The 18,330-nt window shown below is 37.5% G+C and overlaps 1 protein-coding gene across 4 annotated transcripts in view; it reads right to left on the bottom strand.

Moving 5' to 3' along the window:
• SLC44A1 (solute carrier family 44 member 1) overlaps positions 1-18,330 on the bottom strand; it is a 176,604-nt gene that overhangs the window by 127,837 nt on the left and 30,437 nt on the right. For all 4 annotated transcript variants that reach the window (XM_073226806.1, XM_017672459.3, XM_017672458.3 and 1 more), the window contains exon 2: positions 5,341-5,430. In XM_073226806.1, coding sequence (XP_073082907.1) covers positions 5,341-5,430 — 90 coding nt within the window. The remainder of the gene's footprint in view (positions 1-5,340; positions 5,431-18,330) is intronic.

The raw sequence follows: 18,330 nt of genomic DNA on the forward strand, positions 1-18,330 counted from the left end.
GGGGGAAAAAGACATGTTTAGAGCTATCTCCCAGGGATTAATGAAAATGTATCCAGACTTTTTTTTTCTTAAATATTACCTCCATCAGCTCTATACATCCCTTATCTCTATCAATCCTTGGAGTCAATCTCCTAATAACTAATTTGTCAAACCTTGGAGTAACGTTTGGCTTCTCTTCCTCCTCTTCTGAGAACCCGAAACAAGGAAGGCTATTAGAAACCAGCACATAGGGTAGGACTAGAAGGCCTGATGGAGAACTAATACTTTCACAAACAAACTAAAAAAATTTAAAAATTTTGTCCTTCTGCCAGATTTCTGGATTTCTTTAAAGTTTAACAGGAACTGTATTGTGGTAAGCAAGAGGAAAGAGGAAAAAAAGCAAGAATGATTATGTATTGAGCATATTATACAAATGCAAGACACCAAACAAGGTATGGAAGTGTTATAATACATAAAGTTTACCTTAAAAGAACGGAAATATTCTCAAAAGAAGAAAATAATGGGGCATGAGGAAGCAAAATCAGAGAGGCTCAGTTTCACAGCAACTTGGAGAAATGGAAAACACATACACACAGAGAGAGAGAGAGAGAGAGAGAGAGAGAGAGAGAGAGAGAGAGAGAGAGAGAGAGAGAGAGAAGGAATATTAGAAATTGAACCCTGCTCTGCCCGAATACTCTGTATGATCCTGGGCAAGCCCTTTAAATTCTCTGAGCCTCCACTTCCTTAGCTATCACAAGGACTGAACCAGATTCATCTCTAAACCCCTTTCCTCTTCCAAAACTTTGTGATTCTGAGGGCAAGTAGATACACAGTAAAATATGTTGGAGTATAGTCAAGTACGGTGACTAAGAATAAAAGAAGTTACTAGGTTAAAAGCAAATGGGTTTAAATGAATTGTACACTGAAAAATAGTTAAAATGGTATATTTCATGTTATGTACATTTTAGTATAATAAAAAAAAGGATTTAACAGAAAGTAGGTAGACTTTAAGGTAACTTTAGGGTAATTTTTGGCATACTGTTCTTCCTATTCTACACTACTGGCAGAGGACAGACCATAACACAGATGACTAAATCCTGCAGTGAGTTTTTGAGTCTTTCACTTAGCAATGCATGCTCAACAATAGTTAATGAGATAGAAACACTATTTCCTGGGAACTAGACTAATGCTATAAAACATAAAAGTTCCTTGAAAGCAGTCTGAAGGGACAACCTATGCAATGATGTCTCTTAAATCCAGCTCTAGTCCAGATAATTCTCCAAAATTCCAACTCTACATTTTCCACAGCTTACCTTTACCCACATATTGTACACCTCTAAAACATCTCATTCCACATTTCCCCAAACCATTTTCCTTTCCTACATATACCTTATCTCCATTTGCAGTTCCATTATTTATGAGACCGCCCACATATGAAGTAAGAGGACTCTCCTGTCCTCCCTCTCCATGCTCCCAGCCATCACCCCAGCTTCCTAACTCTGCACTAGAGGAAGCAGTAATGACAAACTATTTGGCCAGAGTCTGAGATATTGATTAGACTATGTTTTACTGGCAAGTGAGGTCCATGCTCTGAACACTTTTTTATTGTTCCCAATTCTGGGCACAAAGGACTCCCTCTTGCGTTGCCTTATACCTCTTCTCTCCTGGGTTCAATGTACCACTGGGTAATCTAGACAAGTTATTGAACCTATCTCTGTGTCTGTTTCCTTATCTGTAAAATGGGAATGATGGTAACAATGGTATCTATTTCAGCAGCTGTGAAAATTAAATGTTTCTGAGTCACATGCGTCACCTAGTCTACAGTAAGCAACAATGCCTATCAGGGGTAAGTTGTAGGGGGTCTCTGCATCTTCTATTTTCCATGGTAAGCAATTGTATTAGGGCTACCCAGCCTCCTCTCTTTCCTTTTTCTCGTACAGCTGGGCTGATTTGGTCCAGGTAACTTTCTTTTCTCTCTTCCCTCCCCCTGCCTGCCCTTCCCCACTCTTCTATTCTCACTTGTACCTCTCCCTGAGACAGAATGAAGATGGACAAGCAGGAAAGGAAGGATCATTTGCCCACATGGCCCAAGCTTCATTTTACAACTCATGTTTACCAAGGAGTTCTTCACTGGGCTTAGCTACTAATTAAGGAGCACTCTGCCCATTCCATTCTTGTTTCCTCATGTGTACAGAAATGGTGGTTTGGAAGCTGTGAACTAGAGTAGGACTTGAGCTGAAAAACACTACCCTAAATCCCTGACAAGAATCTCTTAATCATCTGTCTCTCATTTGCTTACAACACTGATGACACAAATGTTATGGATCCTACTTGTTCAATCTCTCCCCTCCTCTCCTTTATCACTACTTTATTTCAGGTTTCCCACCTCTTATCTGGACTATTGCATCAGCCTCCAAACTGGTCTGTCTGAAATCTCTTATTTTATAATGGCATAGCAAGCCATCTTTAACACTGGCTACCAGGGCCCTCTTTCTAAACCCAGCCATATCATTTCTAGATCAAAACTCTTTAGTGGTTTATCAGTACCTACAGCAGCGGGTCTCAACCCCTGCCTGAATATAGCAATGCTAGAAATTAAATCAAAATTAGAGGTGGAATGCACAAACAAGTATTTCTTTTTTAATCCCAGTGGATTCTAGTGTGCAGCCACTTGTCTAACATGAGAACCAATTGATTACTACCTTCGTGGAAAATAGAAATGTAGAAGAATAATGCTAATGTGTAATTTTTTAAATAGGATAAGCATATGCCCAGGAATTTCACTGTTGATGGAAGTTCAAATGTAGAAGATGATAGCTCTCAAGAAGGCTGATAACAATTGACTTTGAAGAATACCCTTAAGTTCTAGACAACTCAAGCACAAGCAAATCCTGAAAATAAGCCAAGAAGTTGAAGGACAAATATTCATGAAGAGAGGAGCATGTGTAAATCAAAAGATTTAATGGCAAATATGAATGAAAGATGACAAGATCTTAAAATATTTCTGAGCTGAAACAAAGTCATCAACGAGTGAGTAAAGAAGAGCAAGTAAGAACAGTGAATAAAGATATAGCTTGAATATTAGGCTGCAAGCAAATTGAGAAAGAAAATGACAATAAAGGAAGTGGACATCTGGGTTAAAAGAATATTGGCAGAAAATTCCAGTTCCTATTCTCTTTGCCACTTATTTATTACCAGTGTATTCCTAGGCAAGCTAATATTTAACTTCATTATACCTTCCTTGTCTGGGATAAAACCTACTTCTTAAGGTAAATATGAAAGCGTCAAGCATAGAATAATGCTCAACAAATGTTTGTTGAATGCTTGTTTTAAAAAAGTGATGCATAATGAAATTCAAAGAAAAATATAATTCGGAAAAAAAACATAGAAAACAAATACTCAGAAGACAAAAAACATTGGTCTACTGCTGTGCTAATATGATGGGCCAAAGAACTAAATAAAGAACTTGTGGTTTCTCCAGTTTCCACATGACAACATTTGATGTTAGCTCAAAACCAAGAGGTAATTCATTAAAAGAATCATTGCAAAACAAATAACATTATGCTTGCATTTAAATGCACACACAGTGGGTCTTAATTACCATCACACTGAAAACATATTAATTACCATAGCATTAAAACGTTTCAGTAAACAAATAGCTCCTTACTCTCCAGTCACTGCCAAATCAGGCTATTAACATTAATTATTGCACTTTCCTGAGCTATTTTAGCACAGAAAATCAAAAGTGACTCAAGTGGCAGGTAGATGTTTTTATCAATATTATTTGAAAGATCAGCTCCTATTTGTCCCAGGGTTAATTCGGTGGGTGGGAAGAGGTTATGGACTACTTCCGTTAGCAAACAATCTTTTCCACACTCTTCATGCACACCAAATTTGAGTTGCTACTCCATTAAGCTAAGACTCTTGAACAAGTCCTAAATTAGGAAATGGGTATTTTGATGTTTTCTAAATATCTTAGGTTCAGTGAAACTGAGCTCTCTATTATTGTTAAAAACTAACCCTCTGTATTTTACTGGATTATTGTATCTCATTATAAAGCAGTAGTGCTTTCTTTTCCTTGGTTCAGAACCTGCAACTATGCCTATTAGCCATGCATAGGGTTGTTCTGTGATTCCCAAATGGCTTTTGCAAGGAGGGCAGTAGCAGAAATATAGGATAAGATTTCCCTAAAGAACCTCCATAAAAAGTATGAGGAAAGGGCCTTTAGAACTATACACAAGTGGGGGAAAAAAGGCTGCCTGAGGTAGCATAATGGTGGTTTGAGTTGTAATGACTAAGAAAGAGAGGGCAATACTGCCTGAAGTCCCCTTGAGGGAGAGAAAAGTAGGTGGCAGAAATGAGCACTAGCCTGGAAGCCAGGAGACCAGGGCTCCATTCCCAGTGCTGCCATTAACCAGCAGAGCTGCCTTGGGATGGCCATTTCCATCTCTCGATTTGATGCTTTTAATCTGAGGATGATGGACCACATGAGGATTTCCAAGTCCTTTCTAGCTCCAAACATCAACTGTCTCTAAAACAGCTGTTTTCTATCTTTTTTCCTGCCCAGCATACTGGCAGTGACTCTAAAATCCCTAAAGCCTGTGTCAGAAACACTTGCAGGGCACAGTGGGTATGTAGTTTGGATAAGTACACCCCAAACACTTTGCACCAAGTACTCTGCTCCTCCATCCTCTACACCCACTGAAAAATCACCAGGTCCCTTGATCTCTGACTGAGAGGTGCCACTCATTAGAGCAGACACAGCAGGCAGCAGAGGCCTAGCCTAGGCAGGAGGAAGAAGCAGTGAGCAAATAGCCTCCTCTCTAAGGACGAACTAAAAAATGTCACAACTAGGAGCATTCTAGATATCATCTATCAAAACCTCTAATTTTTATACAAAGGAACACAGAGTCCTGAGAGGAAAACCTGTGCAAAAAGAATCATCAGGTTTGTATAAATGGGTTGGATAAATACTCAGGACTCTTGACTCCATGGAGAGTGCTCTGCTCACCAACCCATTAAGATCACAGTTCACAAATTTTTATGCCAAATTAATTTGCTTTCTGAAATATCTAGTCAGAAAGATAGAGTTCCAATGCTCCTTAATTTCAATCTCAGTTTTCATATAGGAACCTCTCGCCCATCCCCCAAAAAAACCTAAACAAGGGGGTACCAACTCCCAGTGAGTTGTATGGGAGAAAAAATAACTGGCTTCAATAGTATCCTAGGACCCTCAGTTATAAGCAAGTCAGGAGGGGTTAAAAAGAAATTGATAAATAACAATCTCCCTCTTTAAACCAAGTCCCATCATTTCCTTGGGTCATGAATTCAGGTTCTAATCCTGTGTGGGAGTTTCCTTACCATCCCAATGCAGAAGAGGATAAAAAGCAGCAGCCACGGTATATCTGTACAGCTACGGTCCTCCAGTGGCTTCCATTCTCGTTTGGAGCTCTAATTGAAAATACAAATAAGAGAGTGGCAAATGTTAAATTTAGTTAAAATTAGGAAGGCACAAACACACCATTTATTCCTAGATCCCTTCTTTGCCTGACAAGTTTCTACTGAACTGTTAAGACATGACTCAAATATTTACCTTTCTGGAAGTTTACTGTAACTCCCACCCCTCTTTCTAGCCAAGTAGAGTATTGATTCCAGATTTTTTGACACCTCTGTTAGAATATTTAGCATGCTGAATTGGTATTGTTGACCTGCGTCTCCAGCAGATTGTAAGCTTTGCAAAAGAAGAGACCACTTATCATTTTCTAGCTTCTAACATGACACCTGACAGTTCATGATGTGTACTTAGAAAGGGATTTTTATAATGAATAAACAAGCATACAAATTCTCCCAACTTCAGTCTTAGTGGTAGATTTTTCTTTGTCCAAGATGCTAGAATTAAAAATTAAGAATGTGCTTTATATATGTTCTCTTCTAGGAAGGAATCACATTAAAATGAATTTCTATTTAGGGTAGTTTCTTTTAAATCTAATAAAATTCAAGAAGGAAAAACTAAAAACACTTTTTACAGACAGATCAGGACAAGTCCTAAGCCACTATCCATGGGTTTTCATTCTGCTTTTCAGAAGTGTAAAGAGTTTCGGAACAAACACAGAGATCCCCTAACTAAAGAACTAGAGGCACTTTAAGTTAATTCTCAAAGTATTGATTGGAACTGTTTACATTTTTTTTCTTATAGCAAGTCTTAGGTTCTCAAGTCAGCTCACAAATTCCTTTTAACCACAATGTACTTGAAATAAAAATCTTGGATTCTCTGATAAACAAAAATCCCTCTCATACTCTCTCTTGGGAAGAGTAAGCAGAAAAGACGGAGAGAAACATCTGGGAAAAGTTCCTGCAAAAAGAAGTCTGGGCCCTCAGTGGTTTCTATGACAAGGTCCAGGAAGCTATTTGGAGAAGCTTTTTCAGTAGGAAAGGGCACCACCAGAAGCAGGCTGGAGATAAGGCAGCCCTCTAGTGTAATTAGTATTTAGAGTGCAAGAGAGGAACTAGTTCTCAATCAGGTTTGCTCAGCTTTTCCTCCTGAAAAAATAGTTTTTAATTTTGTACCCTTTGATAACCTGATGAAAGCTACAGGTTCTTTTCTTGAGAGGTATGCATATATCTGCTTAATTTTCATAAAACTTTAGGGAATTCAGACCCCAGGTTAAGAACTCAATTTTAAAATACTGCTTCTTCCTGATTCCTAAAGTGCTAACTAGGTTTTCCTTGTTAACTTCCTTACACTGTTCAGTTGTTGAACAACAATAAAAGAGCTAACACCCTTGATAGTTTGTTCCCAGACACCCATCCAAGAAAACAAGAGCACTAAGTTATTCATGGAAAAAAACTTACCCCAAGACTCTAACTAGCGTTAAAGACTAAAAGTGAGTAGGCAGTTTTTTCCCAGAGGAATGTAACACTATGGCAAATGGATAATGGACTCTGTTTTCTCTCCCTGGCTCTGTCTTTAGTTAGGTACATGACTTTAGATAAATTGTTTCATCTCTCTGGGTGACAGGCAGGAGTCAGACTGGATCTCAGGTTCCTTCCATCGCTAAAATTTAATCTATAATCAGGAATGCAGTTTTGTGAAAGTTTTTGTTGTAACAAGAAAAAAACTACAAAAAAACGTTAATTTGACATTATTCTCTGTTATTCAAATAAGAATGTTTGTACTGTGGCTTGTGTTTTGAAAGACAGTTGCTCACAGTATGAATAAAGAATGTTTCTTTGTATTAAATAATTTCAACCTTGAAAAATACCCATTACAGTAAAATTACTTACAAACACAGAATATGGACACCTCTTTGAAATTTGTTATATTTATTCTAAAATAATTTCCAAAGCAACAGCTACTTTAAAATACTCTGTTTCAATCTTTAACAGTATGCACTGGGGGTGGGGAGAAGGCAGGGAGCCTCAGACTGGACTGCACAGTTTCATTACCCACAACTATTTTCTTACTATTTTTACCTCAGACCAACATCTGGTTTTTAATGCTTAAATTTTCACCTATAACATCAAGAAAGTGGGATTTCACTCTTGACTAGAAAAACACAAGGATTTGATATCTCAACAGTTCAATTCAACTGACTGTAGGCCACTTCTGGGCCAAACACACAGAAAATAGAAAACTTTCACTGGGGATAAGAAATGGAGAGGGAACTGGGGGTTACAGACAAAAAATAGTGAAAGAGTAGAGTGTAGTAGAAGGACACAAAAGAGGGGTTGGTCCCCCTGAGATAAAGACAGGCTTCTCAGAGGAAGGGCTGCTTACTTAATAGGGCTGTTCTGGGATTAAATGTGAGCATCTGTCACATAGTAAGCACTAATTCTTGGTTATTATTCTTTTTCATCAATTCTCATTTCAGTTAACCCTCTCTTTACTGTTAAAATATCCTTTTACCAGGTAGACCTTTCCATTTAAAGGAATAAAAAGAATATAAAACTCACCTTTCCACTTCCATTTACTAAAATTTTGACTTACTGATAGCATATTTCCTTTTGCTACTGTTTTTAATGCTGTAAGTTATTGATTACTATTAACTAGGCACTATACCCAAAGCTTTACATACATTATGTCTTCTAAAACAGCTCTCTGATGTTGATATCATCCCTATTTCACAGATAAGGAAACTCTGGCTCAAAAGTTAAATAATCAGCCACAAGTTTCACAGCTGTGCAACCAGGATTTGAACCCAAGTCTGTGGCTGCAAAGCCAAAGCCAAAGTCAAATCCAATGACAATGTCATTCATTTGCACTAGTCAGTAAAGAGCAAAAAACCTCCATTAGTTTTTCCTCACATTGCAAAATTTGGGAGCCAACTCAATAATTTAAAATCTTATAGGCACAGAGAAATAAAGTGAGATGTTTTATGAGCCATGAAATTTTTCAAGCAAGTCCAGAAACCCAACAGTTGAAAAATTTTATGATTCTTTAACAGATTTAACCAAGTGCAACTGGACTTAATGCTGCCTGTTTCTTACAATTAAAGTCCACATAGACTTGATAAACGTAAAATGTTTTGCAAAAGTACTTTTTAAATGTAATCTGCTTTCCTTTTCCAAATTCTATGCAAGATTAACTCAAGTTGTCAGTAAATGTTAGGTCCCTTCCCCTTCACAAAATCCGACAATTTAGGAACTAAAGCAGCGTAAAGTAATCATACAGCCCAGATATTTAAAGCCCTGTATTTACTAAGTTACCAGATATTTAAAGAGAGTGACTGAGACCCAGGGAAGGGAAAAGAAGGACTTGCTCAAGGGACCTCACTTAACTCTCAAAACAATACTGTTAGTCATTACTGTATTATTATGTTATGCATTATATTATATGCCCATTTTTTCCACTTTGTAAAAGAAAAAACCAAGTTTCAGGGAAAATTAAGTGGAAAATCTATTTCTGAAACCTGAGCCCTCAAACTCTAGCAGGAAGATAGAAACTACAAGCAAGAATTAAGGAAATTAAAAAAGAAAACATGGTAACAGAGATGAAGAATGCCTTTGTCAGGCTCATCAGCAGATTAAACATGGCTCAGGAAAAATCAATACATTCAGGGATTAGGTCAACAGAAATTACCCAAAGTGAAACACAAAGAAAGAAATGAATGAAAATTAAAAACCAAGAACAGAGCATCCAAGAACTATTGGACAGTTTCAAATGGTCTAATGTATGTTCAACTGGAATCCCAGGAGAAGACAGAATGGGGCAGAGGATATATTAAAAGAAATAGTGACTGAGAATTTTCCAAAAATAATGAAAGAAATCAAAGCACAGATCCAAGATGCTATGAGAATATAAAGCATGATAAACATGCATGTGTGCATGCATGCACACACATATGCAAACCCTACATGTATTACATTGAAAATCTTGAAAACCATAGAGATCATCTTGACAGCAGCAAGATGGGGAGGGGAGACACACTGCATGCAGAGAAACAAAGATTAACCAATCTTACTGTCAGAAACTATGCAAAGCAAAAAACCATGGAATGACATATTTAATTGCTGAAAGAATTTTTTTAAAAAACACTATTAACTCAGAATTCTATACTTTCTATTGAAGACAGAAGTACAAAGCTTTCCAAAAGGTTCATACAGTAACCAAATAACAGTATTACCTGATACTATGAGACTTTCCTTGATACACCAGATTGTTATAGACATGGCTTGAAAATTATGAAAAAATGTGCTACAAAAAGGGGACAAATGCTAAGAAGTTACTTGATTTTCAGACAATACTCTTAAGCATTCTGCTGGTCCTTAAAAAAATACTGAGCATCACCAAAGAGTCAAAGCCAGATAAGATAGCCCCTGCCCTCACTGAGCTCCAGTTTAGTGAGAGAAATTAAGTACTGTATCATGACTGATGCCAAGATAGAGGTGTATAAAAAGAGATGGGGAACCATTAAGCAAATATTTGTGAGATCTGTTGAAATTACCTCATAAACTTCTGAAGAAAACACTGGAAAATGATCCTTTGGTGTCTAAAATAGATATGTTTTGTGCCCCAAACATACTACAAATTCTTGCTGGCTCTGATAGGGAAATATTGACTGCCAAATAAGAATCAGTCTACTCAGAAAAGTTTAGTAGTAAACGAATAGAACATTAACTTGATTTAAACAAAAATCAGCCATTTCTCACTTTGTATCCATTAAGATTTCTCTATACTAAAGATTTTATTGCAGCTTGATTTGGGAAGGGGCCTTTCTGTCTTGAAAAAGAGGAAAAATATCTTCCCTTGTTTTCTGACACAACACAGGACTGTATTTACTAAGTTACTAGAATAATACTTTCGTGTTGATGTCATTAGCAAGATTCCTAGTAACACTGACTTAAGTACTATCTAGTCACATACATCAAGAGTTGCTGCAACTTGGAATTTCCGTTGGGCTAAATGCCTCCAGGCTCCCTTGTCCTTTCCCACGAGTGAGCCAGAAAACTGCGTTCTCCTATATTCACAGCAACAGTAAGTGACAAACTGAGAAACTAGTCCAAAGGAAGAGGTGTACAGGGAGTGTCAACACTGCAAATAAAGGACAAACCAGTGTCAATTCCAACACTATTTGGGCCAGCAGATTACAAATGCAGTATTGTTCATACTTCTGTTTTGATCCATCAGGAGGTATACCATGAGTATTCATTACTAATAATTAAGAACTGAAGCTCAGAAATTTAAGCAGAATCAAGATTATGCTTATAAGACCATCAACACATGCTTACACTCCTACAGCCCAGCAATAAGGAGTTAAACTGGTAGGCCAGGGGTTGCAATAACCTGAAACCTACACCTAATGACAAGCATATGAATGCCATCCTTCATGTGTGCCTAGATCTCTGCACCACAGACCCATCCTTCCTATCCATGCTACCTTTTCCAGATTCCAATGAAAAGCTAACTCTGCATGTGACAGACAAAGCAAGCTAAGATGTGGCTTCTAACCACGCACAAATTCCCAGAATGTATCCTTGGGAAGTGTTTGCTAAAATTGGTTGAGTAAGTATGCAAATCCCCCCTCCCCAACTGTTTCCTTGCCTATCATAGTCTCTACTTCCTGGGTAAACAGATCACCTCCAAAACAAGCTGATATTTCCCATAGCTATTCTATAGTTTTCATTGTCCCAGCTACTCTTTGGCACACACTGAATGCCTCTAAAAGAGTCACTGAATGCATCTCCAAGGTTACTGCTACATAGACATTTGTGTGATCTAAGTACATGTGTGGCAAACATTGGACTACTACCTTTGAGGACTTTATTTTGCTCATGACACAAAGCTTTTACACAAAAACCTCCAGTCTTAAAGACAAAAAGTTATACACTCCAAATCTTCAAAGCTCTCTCCAAGGACATACTGCTTCATTAAATCCCCCAATATGCTGTTATTTGCACGAAGTAGTAACAAAAGAATAAAAGAGCTGGTGTGTATCATTTTTGCCACAATCTTCAATAGAGTGAGCAGATCTGATTGAAGTTGGGTGGCAATAAAACATGGAGGCTTTCAGCCTTCTGTTCACAGCACCTGCAAATATAATCTTGTAATAGGATTTTGAAAGACATTGCCTGTCCTGTGGGAAAGCTCTCAAGGATTTGGAGTGCATAACTACTTACAGTTACCATAAGTAATCCGTTTCATTTGCTGAGCCTGGTGAATGGCAATTTATATTGGAAAGGTAAAAATGAAAGCATGATTTTAACAGGCAGTTAAAGGTAGTAAGATACATTGAGTGGAAAGATAAAAGCATCTGTGTCCACCTGTTAAATCACAAACATTCATCCATTTAAGGAAAAAGGGGGAAATGGCAACTAGAGCTGTTTTACAAGTTATGTATTTACATAGTGTTAGAAAGATCATGGAGAGATACATTGCTAATATCATCATTCTTTCCCTCAGTTGCTCCTTCCCCCCACCAAAAAAAAAACTGTAGGTCTGTTACACAGATGTTCTCATGCTTATTTCACTGAACATAATACCTTCTAGATCCATCCATGTTGTTGCAAATGGTAGGATCTGTTTTCTTCTTGTGGCTGAATAATATTCCATTGCGTATAGGTACCACATCTTCTTTATCCATTCATCTACTGATGGACACTTAGGTTGCTTCCATTTCTTGGCTATTGTAAATAGTGCTGCGATAAACATAGGGGTGCATATGTCTTTTTCAAACTGGGCTGGTGCATTCTTAGGGTAAATTCCTAGGAGTGGAATTCCTGGGTCAAATGGTATTTCTATTTTGAGTTTTTTGAAGAACTTCCATACTGCTTTCCACAATGGTTGAACTAATTTACATTCCCACCAGCAGTGTAGGAGGGTTCCCCATTCTGCACATCCTTGACAACAGTTGTTGTTGTTTGTCTTTTGGATGTTGGCCATCCTAACTGGTGTGAGGTGATATCTCATTATGGTTTTAATTTGCATTTCTCTGATGATTAGCAATGTGGAGCATCTTTTCATGTGCCTGTTGGCCATCTGAATTTCTTCTTTGGAGAAATGTCTGTTCAGATCCTCTGCCCATTTGTTTAATTGGGTTATTTGCTTTTTGTTTGTTGAGGTGCATGAGCTCTTCATATATCGGATATGTCATTTATGAATATATTCTCCCATACTGTAGGGAGTATGGTGTCCTTTGCTGCACAGAAGCTTTTTAGTTTGATATAGTTACACTTGTTCATTTTTGCTTTTGTTTCCCTTGCCAGGGGAGATATGTTCATGAAGAAGTTGTTTACATTTATATTCAAGAGAGTTTTCCCTATGTTTTCTTCTAAGAGTTTTATGGTTTCATGACTTACATTCAGGTCTTTGATCCATTTCAAGTTTACTTTTGTGTATGGAGTTAGTAATTCAGTTTCATTCTCTTACATGTAGCTGTCCAGTTTTGCCAGCACCAGCTGTTGAAGATACTGTCATTTCCCCATTGTATATCCATGGTTCCTTTATCATATACTAATTGACCATATATGCTTGGGTTAATATCTGGGCTCTCTATTCTGTTCCACTGGTCTATGGTTCTGTTCTTGTGCCAGTACCAAATTGTTTGTAGTCAATTGTCTTGATTACTGTGGCTTTGTAGTAGAGCTTGAAGTTGGGAAGCGAGATCCCTCCTGCTTTATTCTTTGTCAGGATTGCTTTGGCTATTCAGGGTCTCTTGTGGTTACATATGAATTTTAGAACTATTTGTTCCAGTTCATTGAAGAATGCTGTCAGTATTTTGATAGGGATTGCATTCAATCTGTAGATTGCTTTAGGCAGGATGACCATTTTGACAATATTAATTTCCTAGCCAAGAGCATGGGATGAATTTCCTTTCATTAAGTGTCCTCTTTAATTTCTCTTAAGAGTGTCTTGTAGTGTTCAGGGTACAGATCTTTCACTTCTTGGTTAGATTTATTCCTAGGTATTTTATTCTTTTTGATGCAGCAATGAATGGAATTATTTTTCTGATTTGTCTTTCTGCTAGTTCATCATTACTGTATAGGAATGCAACAGATTTCTGTGTATTAATTTTGTATCCTGCAACTTTGCTGAATTCAGATATTAGTTCTAGTAGTTTCAGAGTAGATTCTTAAGGGTTTTTTATGTACAGTATCATGTCATCTGCAAACAGTGACAGTTTGGCATCTTCCTTACCAATCTGGATGCCTTTCATTTCTTTGTGTTGTCTGATTGCCATGGCTAGGACCTCCAGTACTATGTTGAATAAGAGCAGAGAGAGTGGGCATCCTTGTCTTGTTCCCAATCTTAGGGAAAAGCTTTCAGCTTCTCGCTGTTAAGTATGATGTTGGCTGTGGGTTTGTCTGATAATTCTTAAATAATAATAATTTGGCTTTAATACTAGCTAAGCTAACAAAAATATTCTAGTCTGCATGTCAGTTTAACAAATTAGCCTTCTGAGTTGACATATGTGTTTTATGACTTTGGTTTACATGAATCTACTATTAACAGAAAGATGTACTCTAAATTACTAGCAAAATTAAGTTTCTGAGCCTCCAAAGCTCTAGGGCTTAGTGAACTCTAAGATCAATGATACTTGGTAATGCCTCCTGGCAGCCATCAGTTGTGCTTCCTTGGTAAAACCTGAACCACACCAAGTATTCGGCACTCAAATTCTACAAGCATAAAACATTAAAAAGCTATAATTTAGAACCCTTCTAGAGAATGTCTCCAGCATTTCAGCATAACTTGGCAGCCTAAGCTTTGGAAGCAAAGAGGTTGAACACCACTTTGAACATCATCTCTCTGCCCACGAATTGGTCAGAACCATGAAGGAAGCCTTAGGAACACGAAAGCCCTGGGTTTAGCCTGGCCCTAGAATCTGGGTCCTAAGTCCAGCTACAGTCTCACCTCCTGCCCAAGGTTTAAAGTTAGAAGTCATAGTACCCTATAGTGAGGGTCACTGAATGGTACCAATATTTCAGCATTAGATAACCAGCTGGGCTTCAGTCATCCCAAAGTATGACCAGGTGTGAGAATGCTATATTGTCACAAAGTGCTCAATTCCTACTTCTTGGTAAATTCAACTCTTAAAAAAATTAAAACATGATTTATTTAAGCCTGTAAGGAAAAAGAATAATACAAGGATTCAAGCATCAAATTGACAGTTGGATTAGAAGACTGTTACAGTCCCTTCTAACCCTGAAATATAATGGTTCCACACTGGAGGTTTTCAGGAAATACGTGGGCACATAAGAAACTGAATTAACGAAAACCAGCTAAAGATCTAAAGTTATTAAAGAAAGCTCTTACAAATAGGCTAGAAACACCCAAATAAGTGAGGAGGAACACTGAATCATCAAATTAATATCTCTATAATATCTTTAAAAAAAAGTCAACCAAGAAAAGTGAATGTAAATGGACCAAACCTGAGTAAATACTCTAAAAACATAAGCACCTATAAAACTCCACGCCGATGAGCTATTATAACATCCCACGGGTAAGAAACCATTTTGGTCCATCTCCAAAACCAAGTCCCAAACTCTGTCTGACTTCCATTATACTTTGACCGCTCTGTATCCAATTTTCGCAATCTATCTTTCCCACCAGCCAGCCCTCTATGCATCTGCTAAATTGACTTTTCTAATAGATTGATCTTCATTAACCTCTTAAAAGTAAATAATGTTTTTCTATCTTCATACCCCTGCCCTACCCCATACCAATTGATTTCTATAATGCCCAAAGTAATGATTCACAATCACTACAGGCTTCAAACAACTATATGAGGTATAATAATACTGCTCCCATATTCAGAAAGTCTCCACTTCTCTGAAATCCAATATATCCTGTTTCTTTGCACAAAGTCAACATAAAAATAAACCAATTTTCTATTGAAATACTGATATGATCACAAAGAAACCACACATTCTACAATGGCACGTGTAACACTGGGTAATCAAATGACCAGCTTGTCATTGTGGAATAAAAAGTACAAGCATCTGATGGAATCCCTAATGTCCAACAAATATGAGTTGGGATACCTTGAAACCTCCCTTCCTGACAATACTATGTCTCCCCAGTCATGATGAGGTCTGTCTTTGGCCTCCTGGTCTAACACAAAAAAGCACTTGGGCCACCTCATCACTGTCTAAATAGAAGCCTTTGTGCTCTTGCACATCACCATACCCCCCATGACAGATCTTTCTGAAGACCACACTTGTGAAAACTATTATAGACAGTATCTGAACAGTATCAAAAGGAGAATAAAAAAGAGATGAGAATATAAATATGCAGAAACAAAGGAAGACAGTAAAACACATGCACTGCAGTCAAGAGTGCTGTGAGCTTCAGAAGAAGAAACCAAGGGAGTAATACCCTCTGCTCCGGTCTTTCTTTGTTGCACTAAGCATTTGCCTAGCAACACCTCACTCCTTGGTCCTCAGTCACTGTATGATTTTTGTCCCCAAAGAGGCTGCTCCCAGGATAGGCCCTTGCCACCCCACAAGGGTCTTTCTACCCAAGAGACCCTTTGCAGGTCCAGCTCCAGGTATTCTCTATGATACAACAGAGTGGATTTTTATTCTCAGTTCTCTCTATCCTATGCTTCCTGGGAAAAACAGCGCAGGCAGGAATGTGCTCTAGCCTTGGGTGGTTTCTCAGCATGCTCTCCCATGTCTGTGTAAGGGGTATGAGACACCAGCTTGAACCAGCTCATGAGAGCCAACGATGCATCTCTCTTGCCAACTCCTCCTCACTGAGTTCACACTGGTAGCTTGAAATCAGTAAGATGGGAGTATTTATACCATGAAAATCCATGCATGAGACAAATCTAGGCATTTTCTTTCTTCCCTTGTAGAGCTGGTTGTTAAACATTAATATGCCACTACTTGTGCCTCAATTTGTCATCCAATTTGTGAGTTTTTCTTTTATGCTAAAATAAATTTTTGTACAGCCAAATCATTTTACTTTGGATCTTTTCTCACTGCTTTTAAGCTCTTCAACCTTTTGACAAGTTTTTATTTCTTCTACATGTTTACAGTTTCATGGAATTAATTTTTTTTGGAATTAATTTTGATGTCTAGTAAGTTATCCAAAAATATTTAACTAAATACATCTAATCGTCTGTTGATTCAAAACTCCTCTAATAAATAATAAATTCTTATTTATACTATGATTTATGTTTAGACTATTCTCTCCCATTGATCTTTTACTTGTGTCTACCACAAAATAATAGCAGTTAACATTTTTTGAGTACTTCTCATGTACCAGAAATTTGCTCAGCTCTTTATATTACCTCATTTAATCTCACACTTTGTGGGTAAAGAAACTCAGGCTTAGAGAAATTAAGTAATTGCGCCATGGGCACATGCCTGGTAAGTGGCAGGTGGAATCCCACCTGCTCTACCTCCAACACCTAAACTCATGATCATTATGCTAAACTTTAACACTACTGACAGCAATAGCTTTATTATCTCATATTAGCTTCTCCTTTATGTCTATTGCTCAGAATCATTTTGTCAAGCCCCTCTAAAAATATATGCAATTGTAACTCAGCTCATTTTAAACGTGTAAATTAATTGGGAAAAAAATGACATCTCAATATACCAGTTTTTGCATCCAGGAACAAGGTACGTCCCTCTGGTTCATTCAAGTTTTATTTCATAAATTTCAAGAAAACTTTTATACTTTTCTTCATTTTGATTGCACATATTTCTTCATAGGGTTATTTCCAGATTATTTTGTATATGTTGCTACTATGGTGAATGGATGTTTTCCCCATGATATGGTTCTAACTGGTTACTGTTGACACTTGGGAAAGCTATTGATATTTCTATACTTACCACTTATAGCCCACTTATAGTATTTGTCTCATTTCTGATAATTATACTTATTTTTGTTAATGGTTTCCTGCACTGGTCAGAACTTCTGTAATACTGATAATGGTGATAGAAGGCTTGCAATATACTTCTGAAGTAAAAAGAAAATCCTCTAGTGGGTCAGTGATATTGACAGTGGATCTTGTTAAAGATGTAGTCTTCACTTCCTAGTTTTTAAATAGATTTTTAAAGGAATAGATGTTGAATTTTTTCAAGTGTTTCTGAGCAAGCTATTGAGATCATTTTAGGGTTTTTCTTACTGAATATCTATTTAAACAGGAGAATTCTAGATTATCGTAATAAGGAGGTAGATCTGAGTTTGGTCCTGGGTTGTATGTCAGCTCTGAAGAGTTAGGTTAGCAGAACAGTCTGTTCTGCCTCAGTGTCTCTTTGACAAGCATTACCTCTCACACACCTGAATAATGTCAGTATAAGGGAGAAGTCACATTGGCTCACATGTAATTTTTCCCAGCATGTACATACTGTTTCCCAGCATGTATTGTGAGCATGCAAGTTTTCTCACAATTATTAAAGAGAAAGCCTTAGCAAATATAAGACGACCTTTAAAGGGCAGAAAGGTAGGCTGAAAACTCTACAGAAGTGACTTACTTCTAAGTGGTAGCTGATTCAGTGGCTTCAAAAAACACTACACTTTCCTTCTTTTAAGCTAACTAACAAAACTGCGAATGCACACGCGGAAGCCGCAAAGACACTTCTCCCTGTGTTAAAACAATGAATTACTTTTATGAAAAGGTCTCTATTAGAAGCAAATACCCTCTAAGACCTACTTCTCAAAAAAGAAAACATGAGCTCTAGGATTTAGGACTACAAAGAACTGCTGAATGTGACACTGGGTACAACACCAGTAAACTGTGTTAGCTTTGTTCTTAGCACTTCTAATATAAGCCAGATCATATTATTCCTCTGCTCAAACCCCACAATGTCTTCCAACCTCACTAAAAGCAAAAACCAATGTTTTTATAAATGGCTTACAACAAACACCCTAGTGTTCTGGTGACAACCACCTCCGACCTGTTC

The sequence above is a fragment of the Manis javanica genome, chromosome 2 (genome assembly GCF_040802235.1).
Source record: "Manis javanica isolate MJ-LG chromosome 2, MJ_LKY, whole genome shotgun sequence".
Lineage (NCBI taxonomy): Eukaryota > Metazoa > Chordata > Mammalia > Pholidota > Manidae > Manis > Manis javanica.